Raw genomic sequence first — 21,139 nt, 5'->3', positions numbered from 1 at the left:
GGACTAGACTTGGATTTAGGTAAATACAGTGATATATGAAATAACCCTGGGGAGCAGGTATGTTGAGCTGTATTCTCATATTTGATTTTAAATAAATAGATATAAATCCATCCAATGTTACAATTTTACTAATGGGAGTGATGTGTGACAGCATTCTCCTAAATCCTGCTTTGATTAAACATTATGTCCAGTGAATCTTATTACTGGAAAATCTTATTGTTAACTGCAAGATCAGTTGTTTTGGACCACAGGATTTTAATCAAATGACAGCATATCAGGGGAAAAAAAGATAAACATAGAAGTTGAAGCTTTCCATGTTCATGAAGTCTTTAATACTCATTTGCTAAGATGCAGAACAATGACAACTGAATTCCCATTCATCAGCAGCCCACAAGATATGAATGAGTATTAACTTCAAACAAAAACTAGTTTATGTCATATTGCGCACTTAAAAAAATAATTACAAACAATTTTAAAGGAAGATTAATAGTGGAAGCAACAATGAATATAAAATATGATTGATAGCTTCTTAGATCAAAAATAAATTCAAGTATTATTTGTAAAGTTCCTCAGACACCTGTCTTTGAATTTTAAGATTGTGCAATACCTATCATTGCATAGTAAAGAAAACTTTGTAAAACTCCAGTTCTATGTACTTTATTTTAACATGCACCTATAATATACTTTTGTTAATTTGAGTAGTGGAGCTTTCCTCTTAGTAGAGGATTGACTCAATTCAGTGGGATCATGCAGCATATCAACATAAGCTATAGAAATTTCCATACATTTTCCTGCCAAAATGAATCCTTTTTAATAGAGCAAAAATATAGTGTATGAAATTGACACTTGTTCTGCCAAACAACACTAAAAATGACACTTATGGTTAAAAAAGAACGCAAGTAGTATATATTCTCTACAAAATGTGGCAAATGAAGACTTAATAAATAAAATATCTACTTTAACAGATGCAATTAGATAACTCTAGTACTACAGAAAACATTACAATCCACTTCTGTGAGCTATGTGGTTGCATGGTCATTTACATTCTATACATAAAGTTTGTGTATTTTAAACACACAACAGAAAAACAAAGGAGAAACTGAGACAAGAAATTATATTTCTTATGAAACTGCTAGTGTAACAAAAAGTTACACCAACTCTTACCATATGTACATAATTGGGGACCAGTGTGGTCTGATTAAAAACATCACATCGCACATTTACAATGTTTTTGTGAATTACTTGGAAGAGATTCCCCCCCCCCGCCCCAAATGCAACAAATTTATTTTTCTAACCATACTGAATGGCATCGTCTACTGTGGTTACCACATCACTTCCAGAACATCAGAACCAAAGAGAGTCCTTAGCACCTATTTAGATATCATTATCCCAAATATACTTGAAAGCAAAGTGTCATTAAGAAAAACAGTTATATGGACAACTTTGTACTACAAGTGAGAGGATCCAGAATGGAGTACATCAAATATATTTTTTACTTTCAGAGACTCAGAGCCAATTTTGTTTTCAGTTCAAGAAGAAAAGCAACACACAACATTGTCTGCAAATGGTTGCTTGGGCAGAACGGCCTTTATCAGAGAGTCTTATGAAAGCTGAGTATCAATGCTCTGAATATATTTCAGGCTTGCCTGTTGCATCTTTTATTCATAACAACAATTTTTAATCAATTATGGCAATTTTGTGAAAACAGTCTTTACCTAAAGGACAGTTTTCATGGGAAAGGCTACTATGACGATACATAACTGAAAACAAATTAACAGCATGAAGAAAGAATGGTGTCTCGAAGAATGATGTTTTATTAAGTTCTACAGTTAAATCTCAAAACAGATTCAACACATTTAAAAGGTATCTTTAAAAACTGTCATGGTTTAACTTTGTTATTAAGAATAGTTCTGAATTAAGCTGTGGGAAAATAATCTTAAAATGGTAAAATATTTACATCAGTATACATTGAAAGTAATATCTCTAGGATCAGCTGGATTAAATTAATATGCACTAAAACAACCAGACGTTTTTAACTGCCTGAGACTTTGGAGGTACAAACCTACCGCCAATTGTAATCAAAAAGGAGTCTTCCACTGGCATGAATGAGCACCAGACAAAGCATTTGGAGCTCTGGCTGTGACTGCACCTTCTGTTCCTACTGGTCTGATGCAACAAGAATTGAAAGGAAGGGTTAGGACAATTACTGTCTCTAACCACAGCTGGTTATATGCAAGATGTCCTATCACTGTTTCCCAGCAGGCATGGATGGACAACCTGTGTGATTCCAGCAGCACCTAGCAGCATCCCACAAGATAATGTGGTATCAGCATAAAGCTAATACACGATCACCCTGCAGAAGGGCACCAGTTCAGACATGCTTTAATCACAATACAACTTACTCTGAGATGCTAATGGAAGTTATAGCTTTACCACTACTGCTTTTTACATTTTACAGCAGGTAGTGAACTGATGTGACTATTGAACTGAAGCATGAGGACAAGAGAGAAATAATGAATACTTAAATAGACTCTCATGCGTAAGCATGAAGTAGTACTATCTGAATATATAAATCACAATAGTATCCTTATTTTACCAAACAGATGTGAGCAATGACAGTAACCACAAGTAGTCTAGAAAGTGACATTCAAGGCTGTGCTTTGAAAGGTACATATTACACAGATAAATATGGATGTTTGGTTCAGTTTTACAAGCTTTTCAGAAACAGAAAGCTGGACCTCAGGTTGAGGAGGTGGTAAGGAATACGAAACAATAAATGGGAAAGCCTTAACCTATTAAAAGCTCTCAGTATTTTATAGATATTTTAAGGCTTATTTAGGCTTCTTTTCCTTTCATACGATGTGAGATAGTGAAAGGAAAACAGATGGTAAAATTAAAAAGTTATAAGCTTGGCACTTCTGTGATTAATTTGAGAGGGTGTCAACTTTCTTACATTATATACAAAATATCTGCATGACAGCAAATAATGCATTCAGAAAGAGGAAAACTCATTGCATACATATGCCTTTACACATATTAATAGGTTTTGGATGGGGTTGTTTTTTTGGTTTCAAGCATACAAATTTAAAAAGCACGCCTGTTTTCTGCTGGAACTCCCTGCATCTGCATGTGATATATGCCTTTTTAGAGCAAATCTAGAATCCTCATTATATTACATGCTACAAAAAAGTTAAAAGATAACATTTTTAAAGGCTTTACAAACTCATGGAAATAGGTTTACACAGAGAACAAAAGGTTTAAGACAACTGATATATATCTCAGAGTGATATAACAAAAAATATCTTATTTCCATACTTAAAACTATGCATCATCATGGCATGACCTGCCACACCAATGAACTTTGCTCAAAAAACAAAACAAAAAGATTAATGAGGAATACATGTATTAGGAAGGGAGCTATAGAGCTCAGAGAGCAGTATGTGTTGCACTGGTGGAAAGTGATTTCATAAGAATCCAGAATCAGCTTTTCTATGTTTTGTATTTATTTGTTACTTGGTATGCAGATTTTGCTTGGGGGTCAGCTTGCTAGCTCGTTTGCTGTATATATGCGCCATGCAGGTTACCGTTTCAAAAGTTAGCTTATCATGCCACTGGAGTCTGTCATTAATATGAAAAAGGTCATGCGTACTCAAGTTCTCAGTTAAGAAACTCTTTTATCTATTTGATTATTTTTGAAACAGTTCTCTTATTGCACTTGGTTTGTTTACTCCATTCTTTGTTTTTTTTAAAATTAGGCCAAAATAGTTCATTTATAACATTTGTCTTGTCTCTAACAACCTAAAAAAAAAGAGAGAGATGAGTGAAGGGAGTTCTTGAACTTGAATCTCCAAAAAGGACAGATTTTCCTTCAGCCCTTTCATTAATATCTCAGCTTGCAGTTTGTAGTAAATCATCACCTTTCTTAATTTTCTTCTGCAGTGATGTATTTTCTGTACAGCTACTACAAAAAGCCACTATACCCAAAATCCAGTAGTGCACCAGAAAAGCTCTTCCAGCGAGTTCCTTAGATACCTCCTTGACTGGGATCGTATCTTCTCTTTTTGACATTTCTTCCAGTTAAAGAAGAGATGGAATGGCAAGAAGGGGAAACAAGAAATAGTTTGTTAGGCATAATAGAAAACAAGGGCATGCTATTGTCACCACACTATAGTAAGGGCTCACATTAAGACATTCCATGTGTAAACTTGAAATAAACCCATGAATTGTTTCATACTAAAAGGATTTTAAAGTTTAGTTCTAATGTCAACTCAAAATCATAGAACCAACAAAAAACTGCTTTTATTAGAGCTACATACCTTTTTGTGAATCATCAATATACTGCTTAGAGAGAAAAAAGGCTACTCAAAGAGTTGATATTCTGACTGGATACAGTGAAATCAACATAATTTTATTTCAGTATAAAACCATGGTTGTGTCTTCTGTGTCAGCCTTTACTACAATATGGAACAACATACTTTCAATCTCCATAGAGAAGATGCTGAGAAACTGAAACTGAAGAAGAATGGACACCAGCGTGTGTTAGTTGTGCCACTGCAATTTTGCTGCTGTCATTAGCAAAGGTGAAGCTTTGGATATAAACGTCCATTCTCCTATCATACCAACACCCTATAGCAAGACATTACAAGGCAACACAAAAATTGGGTGCAACCTCCCCATAATCTGGCTTTATGTGGGGCATCAAGCAAGGGGCTCATGCATTTAGTCTTATCACTGGGCGTGTGCACTGCTACCGCCACCAAATTATCATGCAGTAAAACATAGAACAGGATTTCACAGATTCCCTAATACTATGCAACATAAAGCCGCAGGTCCTCTCCACTCCATGCTCTTGCAACTGCTGCTGCAGTATGTCGAATTTAAAAGTAAAATTTTACGTAGTCTATAACGTGGCAAGTAGCGGACAATTGCAAAAAGACATTTTCAGGCTTCACTTTTGCACCACAGAACTAATTCAAACATGCACCTTAAGGATCAATGTTTGGAGAATTGCACTGTGACAACAATGTTCACGGTCTTTTGTACATGAAATATGCCCTCAGCAATATGTACCATAAATCTCATTCAGGTATAGCAGAGTAAACCTCCCTAGCACTCACACGGCAATGGTAGATCTGGAACGTCGAGCCCAGCGAGATCAAGGTGGTTCTTTCAACTCTTAGAACACTAGCATAACAACTAGAGAGATAATCAGATTGCCAACTGCTGCTTGGGTAGATTTTTGAATGCTGCATACATTTAGGCTCTGCAGGTCTAACCACATCCCATGCCCCTTTTTTCACCCCACTGGCTGCAATGTTTTCCCTTTGCACCGCCATTTATCTATCTGCCAACTGAGGATACTTCCTGTGTTTAATGAAGTAGACACTAGTCCATAAGAGTTTATGACACAATGAATCTTTTAGCCTGTAAAATACGACAAGATTTTCGCTCCCACAGACTAATACTGCTACCTTTTAAAAGTATAAATAGTGAAGATCTAGGCTTGAACAAAATGTCTTCACGAAGAATGTTCCTACACCTCACCAAGGCTGTTCTCATGAGCAGCCTAGCCAAGGCTTGGGCAGCCCAGCCTAGATGAAGCGGCTCGTGTGGAATGCCAGGATCGTTCCAGATCCCAGCACTCCAGCCCCACCTAACCCAACTTTCAACCCCGTGAGTGTGCACTTAACCCTGGTGCCGGGCTCGTGGGGATGCTCGGGCTGTACACAGCCAGAGCATAAACAGAGCTGTGTGTCCAGAGTACCCGACTCCCAGGGGAATCCCCCTAATGCACCACACTCATTGTGTGGTGCATTCTGGGATTCCTGGAGGATGGGGAAACAAGTCCTGATCTCCAGAGATCCACACTGCATGGAGCAGCATGGATCATGTGGGCACGTGGCAGCATGCTGAAGAGGCCATGGACAATCATTTGGTGGGGGGAGGTCCATCCCTGCCGCCCCCCCCCGCTCCCTGCACTGGGAATGATCGTAAGTATAGCCTTACAATTTACATATTTTTAGAATACATAGGGAAAGCTTGAAATCAGTGCTACAACTTTTTATTATATAATTTATCATATTCTAGCATAAAGTCCATAGTTTCACACGTAGCTCAATAGCAACAGAAGAGTACTCTTGGGAAGGGATAGACAAGCACAAATAACTTCATGTTCTGGCTCACATCACACAAAGTACTTGCTACAGCTTATGATAAAAACACTCCACTCATGAAAAATGTGAAGACTAACTACATCAGTGATTTTCTCTCCCCACACTCCCCATAGTTAACTTTAAAACACCACCACTGTGCAGTTTGAACTTTTCATGTGAAGACAGTCCATTGTAGAAAGGTCCATCATCTCAACAGTTCTAAACAATGTTGGTGTTAGAAGTGGCCCATGTGCTAAACACTAGACTATACTGTCATTCCTACTCACAACAGATGACATACTGCACAATTTTATGAATGTGGTGGAATGTAACATTTGCACAAGAGCATTGTTGTGCAAAAGCAGAAATGACACAAATGGAATTGCACAATAGTGCAGCCATTATATAGAAAGGCTGCACTATCGCACTCCTGTGCAACTGCGCAAACATTATGTTCCACCTCATGTGTAACACTGTGCAATATGTCAGCATATATATGACAAACTAACTTGGCAAAGAGGCACCTTTTAATGTGGTGATTCTCTTTATTTAGCAGGGGGAGAGTAACTGGCCCTATCCACCCCCAGCACAGTATCTCCAGTGACTGTTGCTGGTGTCTATCTCACGTTTCCTTTTAGACTGTGAGCCCTTGGGGACAAGGTTCCATCTTATTTGTTTGTTATTTCTCTGTGTAAACCGCCCTGAGCCATTTTTGTAAGGGTGGTATAGAAATTGAATAAATAAATAAATAAATCCATGTTTAGATACCGTCATTCATAATCAACTACATCCCTGGTAATAAAGGAGAATGTATTTTTCCTCTTAAAAATCATGCCCAGAAGTACGACACTATAAATACAAGATGATTGCTTCAAGTCTCATGTTGGTGGTCTTACTTTCCAAGCCATTATTTTCTGACTCCTTTTTAGAGAAAACCAAGTGTTACCTGGTTTAACTAGTGTCTCATCTTCTTCTAAATACTTTACCACAAACTGCAAGTGGTGGAGAGAATAAAGTTCTGTTTTATATCACAGAATAGGAAAGAAATTCATTTTCTACACTTCAGTTGTTGAAACCATGACTTGACACATTTTCCTGCTTTTCACAGTAATCGTGTGTATACTTTTACACTTCTTAAAAATCAACTTTTTAAATAAATTGCCTTTATTCCTCTAAAAATGCGACACACAGCATCTCTGTTTATTTGTTTGCAGAACAGTATTACAACCTTCTCTGTCTTTATCCTATACTCAGTATTCAATATTGTCACACTTGGTGAAAAACTAATCTTGACAGTGTCTGAGCAGCTGCTAAAAATGGAAACAAAGAGGCACTTTGGATCCTGAGTAATGGAATTGGGTGCGCTTTGAGGTACAGTGGGGCATGCTGGGAGCCCTTGTGTGACTCCCCAAGTCACCCTCTGTGTATACACGGTTGCTGCAGAGCCCTAAGGGATCAGAGCCTTCCTTGGGCTCCAGAAAGGCTTTGTAAGATCAGAAACACACCATTCCGCTTGAGCGATGTGCTTCTGATTTGACGGAGCCCTTCCAGAGCATGGGCTGTGCTCTGAATCCAAATGGCTTTGAAGAAGCAGCAGGGGGTGTTGTGGGAGGGCTCCTGGCATGCCCCTACAGACTCTTGAAGCACACACACTTCATTAGGATGTCCACCATTGTCTTTTGCCCCTTGACTTCAATATGTGGATGGTGCGATGGGAACATTTGCACCTCTTTAATGTCCTCCTATCATACAGGTTTTTCAAAAGCACAAAACATCTGGAGCAAAAATGTGGCAAGGAGAGATGCTATGTTGGTCAGGAAAGGTTTCACTGAAAACATGGGTCTTGGGGACAGACTTAGTAATAGGGAACTAGCATAAGCATAACCAGCACTTATTTAAACATGATGTTACATTTTAATGTCTGTACGCATGCACATGTTTTAGTATAAATGACTGCACAGGAGTTAAACATAATGAGCTGCTTCAAACATAATGCTACAAGTAAGTATGGGAGAGCCACCACTTGCTGCCAGGCATGTGTTCCCATCACTGCCACTATTTTCATGACACGTGGAGTTGGAAATATCTGGCAAATGGGGCTGAGGTGGATAATAGGGATGTGCATGAAATGGAATTCATGTTTTGTTTTGAGCTTGAGACAAAATACAGATGGCTGAAACATTTCATCGAAACAGTGGTTGAGCCAATTGTTTCAACGAAACAAACCATGAAATATTTCAGCCACAGGGAACAATGGGTAAACTCAAAATGCCCCATTGCTCCCCATGGGTAGCTCCTAGGGGCACCAAAGTGGGCTAAGTGGTAGGGCATGATGGGTGATACCTACCACCCAACTCACAAAAGAAATGGGCAACCGGGCAATATTTAACAAATGTTAAACTTTACCTGAAGCCCCCATAGAATATAGGGCTAAGGGAGTGACTCCTGCCTGTAACCTGGGAGGAGTCTGATTCTGTATACTGTAGACAATAGTGAGCTAGATGGAGCAATGGTCTGACAAGAAACACTTGATCTGTACAATGACAAGCTAAGCAAGGAGATCACAAGCCAATCAGAATCCAGTGCCAGAAAACCAATCACAGCAAGAGAAAAAACAGGCCTCCAAAATGGTGGTTGAAATGTCAAAACATTTCAAATCAAAATGGAGTTGTTTTGTTCCGAGCTCAAAACAGGCCATTTATTTAGAAGGTGTTTCGTTCTGAGCTCGAGACATTCGAAATGGCTTGTTTTGAGTTGAAACGTTTCGACGTCGAAATGCTTTGTACATCCATCCCTAGTGGGTAACTGACATTCTCCACCTGATATTTTGGGCTTCACACATCACAGAAAGAAATGACAGTGGGAGCACACATCTGACGGAAACCAGTAGCTCTTCCATACTTACTTACTACAGTCACATGTGAACTACAACTAATATTTCAACAAAAGTTCCCAAAGCGGATAAATAAATAAGATGGCCTCCTGTCCCCAAAGGGCTCACAATCTAAAAAGAAGCATAAGATAGACACCAGCAACAGTCACTGGAGGGATACTGTGCTGGGGATGGATAAGGTCAGTTGCTCTCCCCCTGCAAAATAAAGAGAATCACCACTTTTTAAAAAGGTGCCTCTTTGTTCAGTTAGCAGGGAACTGCCCAATGTGTGAATAAGGCTAGAATCATCCAGACGTGTGGAATGGCATGGCAGCAGGCAAAAGGACTAGAGTGGAGGAAGACTGAAGTAACTGACTGCAGAGGAGCTTGTGCAAAATGGATGGCAAGTGGGTAGATATTTTATGGTGCAGTGGCATCCACAACATATTGCACCATATGCTAGATTATGTTCAAAGCAGCTTTCTCTTACAGTTCACATTCAATATGCATAAAAACCTCCTTCTGTAAGCAATCAGGTGCAAAACAGACAGGATATGTGAAAGAGTGTCAGGGACCTAAAGATGGTACATTCTGGAAGAATGGAAAAGAAGTCTGATGCAGAGAGTAACAGGGAACCACTGGAAAAACTAAGGGCACTATCAAAGCAGTAAGAGAGAAAGAGTAGTTTAGTAGAGGCATTCTCAGTTTACCGAAGAGGGAAGATTGGTAAGCAATAGGTTACAGTAATCTAGGTAAAAGATTATCTGTTATCCACCTTTTTCTCCAACATGGAAAAATATTTCAGTAGAAGGTACAACAAGAAAAAGGTTGATATTGGAAAGATATATAGGGACGGGAGGAACACACAGAGATGGAAAGATTATACAAACTGACCTGATTCAGATGGAACACTGCCTTGCCACCAGATCATGGTTTGGCAATTGGGTGGGGGTGGGATGGCATGCAGGTTTCCTACTTCCACTTCCTCCTTCTTGCCCATATGAATATCCCTTCTCTGGATAGTAACAGATTTCCCTGCTAAGTATACCTAAAGTACACTGGTCTGACCATTGGGATTTGCAGACAGGTTCGGGGGTTCGAGATTCGTGGTTTTGGTTCGGGGGTTCGATGGTTCGACTCCTGGACCAAACACCATCCGGCTCGATAGCCCCCAGGACCAAAACCACCTCAATGGTTTGGGTTTTTTTTTTTTTGCAAATTTCAAATACTTAATTTTTTTTAAAATTACCTTTAAAATGATCGTTGAGGCGGCGGGAGTGCGTGGAGGTTCCTCCTCCCCCCGCTGGCCTTCAAAATGCACCCCTTAGGCCTTTTAAGCCTGTTTTTCCGTTCGGGATGGTCTGGCCTCAAACTGAACCGGGCCAGACAGTTCTGTGCACATCCCTAATTGAAACCCATCTATTATCAGTTTCCAAAAGAGCTGGAAATGTTATGGTCCTTATGGGAAGATAACCAGAGTGCCTACAGATTAGAGGGTAAAAAATCTGAAGAAGAAAAAATGACCCCCCAAACTGTCCCAATGTGAGTGGAATGTTCATGGATTCAGAGGGTAGTTAACATACAACCAGCTGGGTAAAGCTGATGGAACTCAGTGGCCAGGAGGAGGGGAAGGAGCACTTGAACAAAAAGAGCAGGAATTTTGTCAGCTTAAAGAATATTTCCTCAAGACAGTCACAACCCCTTCGGCTTCTGAAAGGGAAAGATGCCTATGACTTTCACCATGCTCAGTCACAGGTTTCAGGTAACACATGCACATCAGAGATATACTGCAACATTTTATAGTGGGCCCATACTTGTTTCTTCTGTTCCTCATTTCTATCTCTAACTTAAAAACTAACTGTGGTTAGGGTAACAGTGGCTGAGCTGGTGCAGACATGTTGCACCACAGCTAATGCTAACTAGGGAAGGGAGAGCACACAAACCAGAGGAGCAGCAGGAGAAGCCTGTAAGCAGTGGCTTGGCAAATTGGGCAGTGTTTCATCTGAACTAGACCACTGTTTTTGCTGGTATACATGAGATGCCCAGAGCACACTTAAATGGAAAACCTTGGGAAACAGAAATATGAGTCTGAACAGAAAGTGAAGAGTAAGGGGGCTGGAAAAATCCATCATGTACAAGTGGTAACAGATGCTATTAAAAACAGAGTAATGACATCACCAAAAGGTGTGGTGCACAACAGAAATGGCCAACTGGCAGCTCATGGAAGCCAGACTGGACTCATCTAGCCTTGGTAGACTTACCAAATATTAATCAAGCCATGGTAAGAAGTTTGACCATGATTTCAAGTATAAGCAAAAATTAAATGTTGTCATACTGTAAGAAATAAAGATACTCCAAGTTTCTGTGTTAAACCTCACATTTAGATTTTGCATGTAATAACCCAGTTGTTCTCTGTGCATGTGCTCCATGACTATGATGCCCTTACTGCTAGACATAGCCTGGCCACTAATGAAGTACACTTCTAACTGCCCTTGGAAACTGTCTGGAGAACAGTGTGGCCCTTAAGAAGGTGGCCACCTTTCAAAGAGAGGATGAAAAGTAGAGGGACAGTGTAGAGACAGAAAATCTGCAGCACTCCCAACAATCTTACTGGAACACACAAGAGTGCAGCTGCTTTTTTTATTCTAAATGTGGTCAGCACAGATCTGCCTAATTTCTCTCCTCCCTACAGACAGACACTAAAGTAAAGGAAAACACCTGCTTTACATATATCTGCCACTGCACACTGCAAGAAAGAAAGAAAAATGCTGAAAAGAATAATTCAGATATTCCTTCATGCATAGCATCAATACAATCCTTTCCATCAGTCTACAGTATATATTATATACTTCAAAAATGTTTTTTAAATAATGCACACGTATTTCAGATTGCATGTGTGTACGCAAGTACATGTAATCCAAAATATGTATGCACATGCACACACATACATACATCCCACACTAAAGTTGCAAATACCAAAAGGTCACGTAAATGTCATTGTAGTGCAGACAGAGGGTCCATACAATAACACAAACATTATATAATTCTCTGTATAATAGGCCTGATTGTGATGAAACATTTGGGGCTAAGATGAATGCAGCCATCTGCAATAGTTATGAAAAATGGGATATCCATATTATTTTATTGGGACAGGCCAGATCCCACAGAAATCTAGCATCTTCATTGTGGGTTCTCTCTAGAAATGTTACATGGAAAGCTTATTTCAGAATTTCGTTGAGACCTTTCAATATGAATGGATTGGACATAGTTCAAAAATCCACCACATGAGCATCAAATATTATGTCAGTACACTGTTAGTACCATGCTAAAGAGTATTTAAATCTTTAATAAGGTCCCAAGATAATTTCCAACTTGAAGAAAGGCTCAGAAAAAGTAATATTCTGGTGCCCAGCTGAAATATTTAGCAGTTTCATTAGCATTACTTCCTATGACTGCTATACATTAGCTATTTGAAGACCTTCACTGTATTTTTGCTTCTTTAAAGTTAAACTTGATATTATTGAACTAAATTTATTATTGTACTTCATTTTATACTCCATTAACAAGAACCTGCTGTTTTGGACATAGCACCGAAATAGGGTAGAGTACACTCTTAAAATCTTGATTACAGAAACACACTCTGCTGTTTTGAAGCTAATTTGCCATCTTTTCTCTCATCCCTATCAGATATCAGACGCATTAAAGGCTGTCTGTTAAGCCTCACACATAGTAGACGAAGAAGCAAAATGTGAGAGGGCCTATCTGGGCTAGGCCTCTTCCATACAGTGAAAACTCCTTTTCAGTTTTGCCCCAAAGAAACATGCACTTCAAGCTGTGAGCTAGGCGAGGCCATCATATTTGAGGTTCTGCTACAGAATATAAGACCTTTCGTTTAAAACAATTGAGAACTATTGGGAGTTGTACTTGAAAAGCTATCCATAAAGGGATATCAAATCATCTTCTTGTACAGGCATGCTAGAATGACACACAGGATGCAAAGTATTGCCTAAGCAAGCCTATAACTGTATAATATATAGAGGTTGTTCTCACACCCCAAGCAGGGTTAGGCTGGTCGTGAGAAGCGACGGGATCCTCGCAGATCCCTCCCCTCCCCGCCTGCCTAACCCCTTTAAACAAACCCAACTTTTAGCCGAGGTTAAGGGTATCCTCGCACCTTCACCCTGGCTATTGGGTATCGCATGATTCAGAGACGGGGGCATAGAGCGCCCATATGACAGGGGAATCTCCAATGCCACACACGTGCCATGCATTGCACTGAGGGATGCCTAGAGGCGCTAACAACAAGTTCCGGCCCTGGATCCCTCTGCCCTGCTCTGTGCTTCACAGGGCAGGGCTGTCCATGTGGGTGTACGGAAGGCGCGCTATGAAGGAAAGTTTGGTCACCTGGGGGTAAGGTAAGCCTTCCCCCTGCGCCCTCCCAGCCCGTCAAGGACAATCATGTGACTCACCCCATAGTTTTCAAGGGGCTGATTACAATGTGAGTGGACATTTTTTAAAAGCATCAGCATAATGAAATAGTTAACAGCATGCTAGTTTAATGGAATCTCTCTCAGTAAAACTGATACCTATAGCTGGATGTTTTGAAGGATTTAGAAGGGGAATATCAGGACATCATAGCCATCAATTTAAACATGCTGGCTCACATGTTCTACAGTGTTAGAAGCACAAAGCAGGAGCAGAGTCCATGCAAGAGGTTGCTTCAGCGCTCAGGGAGATAGTTATGGAAAGTAAAATGCAAGTGGAGGGGGGAGCAATATTCGCTGATCTCTCCTCCCTCCAAAAGTGCTGTTTGGCTGCCAGGAATGTTTCTATGAGAGTTGCATGACCCAGTGTGGTGTAGGGATTAGAGTGCTGGACTAGGATCGGGGAGACCCGAGTTCAAAAACCCCATTCAACCATGAGACTTGCTGGGTAACTCTGGGCCAGTCACTTCTCTCTCAGCCTAACCGACTTCACAGGGTTGTTGTGAGGAGGAACTTAAGTATGTAGTACACCGCTCTGGGCTCCTTGGAGGAAGAGCAGGATATGAAATGTTAAAAAATAAAATAAAAACAACAACAAACAACATATTGCTAGCTGCCAAACAGCACTTTTAGGGGGAGGAACAATCTCCTCTTCCCCTCTGTGTGTGTTCTCACCTATTCAGCAATGCTGTGGGCTGGGCTCTAAAGCAACCCCTTGACAGCAAGCAGCTCCTGTTCTGCCCTTCTGACACTTTGGAGCATGTGAGCCATTGACTCCAATCCCAGAAACAGAGCCCAACATCCAGACTAGTGCTTCAAGGCTGTAGCAGTGCCTGACATTCAGACTAAAGCACCCTCTTCCACGGCTGCTTCTCTACTTTAAATTTCCCTCTTGAATCTGCTTTTCATTTTAAAAATTGGTGTTGGGGCCTGGTTGTATGCATTGACATATAATGCACAGCTAGTCCTTAAGGGCAGAACTAGCAACATGGAGAACACACAGCTTTTGCAAAAAATCAGCAGTTCTGGGGCCCCCCATCTCCAACAACTTCCAAACACAAGCAGCAACTAAGGAAGAACACTGCAGAAAACTTTCAAACAATGAGGTTATGTCACACCATGCACTGTGTGATGCCAAATGTTATGGCGAGGGAGGAGCAGGAAGGAGGAGATGCTGACTGCTGCTTCTAGAAGCAGCCACATATTTTCCATACCATTATTTTGCCCTAAGGACCAGTTCATACAGTCAGTACTTCTGGGAGTGCAAGAGGTGAGCTGCCAGAAGGCTCACATGAAAGCACCAGTTGCATGAGCCATCATCTATTTATGGTGTTCACATACGTTGCTGCTGTAATGTACATTATCAAAATAGCTCAAAAATGGCCTGCCATTTTTGTGCAAATTGCTTCAAGCATCTGCATAGCTCTTAAATGGAGATGCTGTTTCATACAATTTGCAGCCCCAATATACAGTATTATACTCCAGTTCTAAAAGAAGGGGTCCCTAATTATCCACGTAGGATCACAAACACTAATTTTGTCAGTGTACCTTTAGGATTTTTACCATAACATAGATTTGCTGGCTTTGTAACAAGTCTGCTTCAAGCAGAGATATGGTACTTGTCCATCTATCTGGACAAAAATAAGCCTTTTTGTCCATTTTGACTGAGACTATTAAGCCCAAAGTCCTAAATTTACTGGTTAACATTCAGACTGACAAAGTCCTAGTGTAAAGACATTGCACTAGTGCAAAGCTCTTATGCTAGCTGCTTGCATCCCAGACTAGGGTTGCGCAACTGCAAGCATGCTTGTGCAACAGTAACACAACCTGCAGTGGCAGGCCTCATTTGTTTTAAAGGGAACTTTTGTTCAAGTGCAATCCTGAACCCCACACCCCACCCCTTTTAGCATAACTCTGTGATCTTCTTGCACTTGTGCAACTTTCATCATTATGCAAACACTTTGCTAGTCAGGATGTCAGCCACTGTCTGTAACTTTGCATCCTGGTGACATCTTTGAGGGTTTGTTGAAGTATATTTTGACCCTTCACTAAACACATAAATCATTTAAGTAAAACCTTACCACAGATCTTATAGCAGGAACTCAAAATTTAGTGATGTAAGCAGAAGAGAGAGATGCCATAGCCACTGAAGAGAAGACATGCTGCATTGCTTACTTAAAGCCCCATCCTGTCCCCCCAAGGACAATAGCTGCTACCAGGATGGCACCAGCGATCGAACCTATTATAAGATTGGTGGCGCTAGGACCTGTGACAAAGGATTATGGGAAGAAAGACATAAGAACCAACCACTTAATTAATTCACATCAAGGGAAACGTAGTTAAGCAATTTAAAATAATTGTTCTAATTAGTTACTTTAAGCAAACATCATATGGGCCAAGCTTATTTTAAATATATATGAGGAAAAAGAAAGGGGGGGAAATCAATTATCTACCATGCTTATAAGTCCAAATTAAGTCCTTACCAGAATGTCTGCACACTGATCTAAATACTTATTTTTAATGTTACATATATCTTACAATATAGCAACAGCAATATTCAAATATTAAACAAAAAAAAGGAAGTTAGAGAGTGGATTTTTCTGCTTGGATGCATAGCTGACTATTTTAAAAAGCAAATTTTGAATTCTAAATGGGAGTCTGAATACTTTCAGAGAGGAATACTTTCAAAGAAGAAGAAGAAAGAGAAATGTATCAAGAAAAGAAGGGGGAAAGAAAGTAAGTATGGACAACTAGCTAAATTTTAAGGGACCAGTCCAGGATCCCATTCTTTAGGATGCCCATTCACTTCATTAGTAAGAGAATTTCACCGGAGCAAATGTCTTTTGTAGGGAACAATGTGAAATGTGATCATTTTCAATATCTGGTCCTAATACGAAAAATCACAATCCCTCACTTTCTTTGCAACAGCCAATGGGAAATGATCTACAGACAGTTTAAGTATTTCCTGTTATATTGCTGCAAGATTTGGAGACTTTTTGGTGTGTGCTGCTGCTGCTGAAAATTCACAACTCAAAATAGTGTTTTCAAGAAAATGTATAGTTTGCAACATCAAAAGGAAGGTTACCATCATTACTGATACAAAACTATTGTTTGACATCATTAGGATTATTTTAAGCAAATTATTATTCATGTTAGACCCAATTCTCATGACCAGAAGCATGCATGTCTCTCTAGATTCCTTCCCCTGGATGATCAGCACTGCAAAATCTAATTTTATTTAACATATTTTAATACCTCCCAAAACTCATGTCTCTGGGTGGTTTACAACAAAGCAAACAGAAATTTTGTTGGTAACTTGTTGAGGGAGAAATTAAAATGTGGTGTCTGAAATCACTCTTCCCACAAAAAGTATTTGTTGCAGTTAGAACTAAGAACACCACCCAATTTGTTGGTCTGTGCATGCATGGGAAGAACTAAACACTCATCCTTGGCTGCTGTTACATGTATTATTTTTCCAGCATAGTATCCTGTTTTGCTCACAAGAATATACCTTGAAAAGCAATCCAAGGATGGAGCAGGGGCTGTGTTCTATGAGATTGGGGTGGCTATTTCAGTAGTGGTGGGAAATAGAGGATTGGGCGTTGGCAGGCCAGCATGCCATTACAGGGGAAAGGAGTCCAGTAATTTAATTACTGTTTTCCCTTCCTGGTGCCCTGTCAGCAATCAGGCCGTGGGGAGTAGTTCCAACTCCTAACCATGCTCTTTTGTAATGCCAGGTTGGTTCAAAATAAGATCAAAATCATCTGTGATTTGATTGTGGATGAAGTTGCTGACCTGGCTTGTATAACTGAGACTTAGATGGAGGTGGCTAATGGTCCTTTGTGGGCCCAACTTCTTCCTCCATGGTACTCTGTTGCTGAGCAGGTTAGGGGAGGTCATCAGGGGATTTGGTGTTGGGTGTTATCAATATGCTGATGACACCCAAATCTGAAGCCTGCTGTGCATGGGACTACCAGCACAGTGCTAGTCTGGAACTCAGCGCTGCTGCATCCACACAGTGCTAGTCTGAATGTTAACCATTGAGAACAAACCTTGCCAGTTATCAAAAGGGAAGAAAAACTTTTGAAATCCCACAGAAAACATAGTTGGAAACTTGAAAGAAAAAACTTTGTAAGATATATACATTGACTACTATTAAAATCACACATCTTCTTAAGCACACAAAAACTGCAAGTAACCATGAATGACTGTCTACAAATTTCATCCACTTTGAAGAATACCAGTTTTAGCCATTCGCATGGGGGACCATAGAATTAAAGGAAGATTACCTTTTACCACCTAATAATGGGTATTTGTCTATGGGGGTAAATCTACAAAATCAGAGTTTTGATTAAGAGTTTTGATGAACTCAAAAACTTGCTCACTTTGTGATATTTCTGTTAATCCTAATAAGTGTATTATGCTAATGTTACTAACATACATTTTCTTGAAATATCAGTACCAATTTTGAATAAATAAAGAATTTTCTACTGCAGCAGATATCCAAAATGATGGTTTACAGTGGGATAATTAAATTTAAACCACAGGTCACTCATTATGCAGGAATGTACAATCTGAGAAGTCCTAAATTAGGTGGTTTTTAAAAAAAAAATCTGGTAACAATAATTAATTTAAATAAAATAAAACCCTAGAAACTGATTTTAGACAAAAGACAGAAAATTCAAAATATACCAATCCAATGTTTGCCTCTTGCTGTTATTATATAATCCAGTCTGCCACCCAGGGTGTGGATATATTTAAAATTGTTATAGGAATGATAGTAGCAAAATAAGTTGTTAACCCTATAAATTTCTGTCCAAGGTAACATAGGACGCAAAAAGCAGATGGAATTTTCATTGTTAAAAAAGAAAAGAACAAGAAAAAAAAGGGGGGGGGGAAGAAAAATAACAATCCCAGTGACTGTTTAAACAGCTGTAATATAGTCTCATAAAGAATGCTGAATGATCCTATCCCATGATTATTCTAATCTCATGTATGGATAGCAGATGTCAATTAGTGTATTATCAGCGGATATTTTAGCTCTCTCAAAATTATATAACCTGTTGAACATAAGTATTCATACAGCTTAAGGCCCCAATCTAGCATCAATTATGTGTAACAAATGGTGACCCCAGATGAGATCCCTCATAAGCACCAAAAGACACTTCTGTCCAGTTCAGTGGGACCCAGATTAGATCATGATGCAAGGAGGGGTGTACATCAAGATGCACCATTGGATACACATTGCCTAAGGGTGCAGAAGGCCATTTCCATGAGTGGACCTCCCTTGCTGGATCATGGCATAACAAGATGGAACACTATGGTCTAAGGCAACTGAAAATCCTAGAAAAAGAAGAATCAAAACTTGAAAAACTGGTTATACAAACACTATACTTCCCAAGTTCTAGTTTCATACTATTCATCTTGGATTTTGACGCACTGTTACACTGAAAGCCCCAATCGCTAAATCAAGTAATATCATATAGTCCAAGATGCCTATTCGAGTACATTTGTTGATAATTTTTTGAAATTAATTTTATAATTTAGAGCACTGACAACATGTAAACATTGAATTGCATTAATTGTAATGATGTAAAATTCACAAAGAATTGTTTTATGCCCCACATTATCCCAGACAGGAGAGGGTTAAACACTGCATGAGCAAATCACATGGCACAGACAGTCAAATCACATGACAAATACAGTCACCACATAACACAAAGCTAATGGGATACTACACAGAGGGTTCAGATGCGCACAGTTACCTCACAACCAAACATAAAACTCTTAAACTAAGAAATATGCTTACTCTATTCCCCACCCTGTGCCTCCAAAAATCACCCCCAGAGCCAGAATGGTCCCTGCCACTGCACCTATAAGTCTGTTAGTGGCCATGCTCACTGTGTAGAGGGAAAAGGGAAGACTTTTTAAAAAGGATGTCATCACGTACATAGAAGATGTCTGAAAAGAAGAATTAAATGGCACCTCAAAATGATATAGTATTTTCTACCATTCATTTTACAGATAATTCATTTCAGCAGTCTTAGAAATATGGATTTAGCACATAGTACATTTCCCTGCATGTAAATGTGTTGCAAGCATCAGTTTAAAAGTTCACTCTGTTTTAAAAATTGAGCAGTGTTTTGTAAACCATGAGCATGAACCATCCTCCTCAAAATGCAGTTGTGTGGGGAAAGGGGCAGGCACAGGGCTCACAGGAACTGCTCCCCGCTCCCCCCGCCCCCGCCTGGTTCCTGGCTATCTTTCAGTTGCATATGCTTCGAGACACAGGCCATTATTTTCAACAGGACCCAACTCTTCCTTCATGCTTATGAGGCCATCCCTCTCCTCCTTTGGGTCTTGCACAGAGGTTAATGTGTTCAAAAGCATGGTAGAGGAGAGGGAGGGCTGAGTATGGGAGGTATTACGAAAATGTAGGCTGATGTGCACATGAGCAAGGGTCAGCCAGGGAGAGAGGAAAGAGAGTTCCATTGCACCCAGTGCCAATATGCCCATGGAGTGATGGATCATGCTCCCATGTTTTTATTTCTCTCAGCCATTTACATTTTCAAACAGACACAGTTTATAATCATCACAAATAATAAAACTCTCTTGTACCATCAGAAACAAACTGGCTTGGATCCAAAGGTGCTCTTCCATGAGCAGAAAGCCTCTTCTGCTCATGAAAGAACTGGTTTCTGACACAATGGAAGAGTGTTGCACGAGAACACAAAGCATAATCAAATCAAAAATCAAATCTCTTTATTTTGGTCATCGACCAGCATGAGATTAAAACAAATGTAGAAGAGAAAAGCATAATCAACTTGTGGAATTCTCTTTCACAGGATGTGGTGACAGCCAACAACCTAGATGGCTTTAAGAGGGGATTGGATAACTTCATAGAGCAGAGGTTTATCAACAGCTACTAGTCTGAGGGCTATAGGCTACCTCCAGCCTCAGAGGCAGGATGCCTCTGAATACCAATTGCAGGGGAGTAACAGCAGGAGGGAGGGCATGCCCTCAACTCCTCCCTGTAGGGTTCCAGCGGCATCGGGTGGGCCACTGTGTGGAACAGGATGCTGGACTAGATGGGGCTTGGGCCTGATCCAGCAGGGCTGTTCTTATGAGAAGAGTGATTCCAAATCCAAAAGAGTCCTCCAGTTGTGCAACCTTCTGTACCAGTCCTTGCACAAGCTCTTTTCCAAACTTTTATGGCCCACTAGAGTTTTTATTTTACAGTGTACCTTTCTTATTTACCATGTTTCTTGTACTGTAAAGCAACCCTGCCCCTCCTCCAATATATTGTAGCTCAGCATTGCAAGGAGTCTTGCACTAACATTTGCACAAGAGTTCATGGAACAGCACTAAGTCATTTTCTCTTTCTGCAAGTTCCGCTCATTGTTTTTTGGATCCAAGCCATTGCATACTGACTAAGTCAAGCAAAAAGAAATGCATTATTATTATTATTATTATTATTATTATTATTATTATTATTATTATGATGATGATGTTCGTAAAGGTTTTAGAAAAATAGCCCAACATTCTTCCATATACTTACTTTTCAAAAAATATGATCTGGTAAAATTACCTTAAATCATTCTAAACATTTCAATATCTTACTTTAAAAAACA

At 39.8% G+C, this 21,139-nt stretch overlaps 1 protein-coding gene across 7 annotated transcripts in view; it reads right to left on the bottom strand.

The window, feature by feature from the left end:
- Nucleotides 1-302: 302 nt before the first annotated feature.
- Nucleotides 303-21,139, bottom strand: part of ADAM23 (ADAM metallopeptidase domain 23) — a 125,130-nt gene continuing 104,293 nt past the window's right edge. The window contains exons 25-27 of one of the 7 annotated variants that reach the window (XM_053282740.1): nucleotides 19,318-19,408; nucleotides 15,684-15,774; nucleotides 4,042-4,070 (exon numbers count right to left, since the gene is read on the bottom strand). In XM_053282740.1, the coding sequence (XP_053138715.1) occupies nucleotides 15,768-15,774; nucleotides 19,318-19,408 (98 nt within the window). In that variant the 3' untranslated portion in view covers nucleotides 4,042-4,070; nucleotides 15,684-15,767. Of the gene's footprint in view, nucleotides 4,071-15,679; nucleotides 15,775-19,317; nucleotides 19,470-21,139 lie in introns of those variants that run through there. The other 6 variants (XM_053282738.1, XM_053282739.1, XM_053282743.1 and 3 more) reach the window with 6 other exon arrangements.

Source organism: Hemicordylus capensis, chromosome 1 (genome assembly GCF_027244095.1).
Source record: "Hemicordylus capensis ecotype Gifberg chromosome 1, rHemCap1.1.pri, whole genome shotgun sequence".
Classification (NCBI taxonomy): domain Eukaryota; kingdom Metazoa; phylum Chordata; class Lepidosauria; order Squamata; family Cordylidae; genus Hemicordylus; species Hemicordylus capensis.
This window is presented reverse-complemented; position numbering and strand designations above follow the sequence as displayed.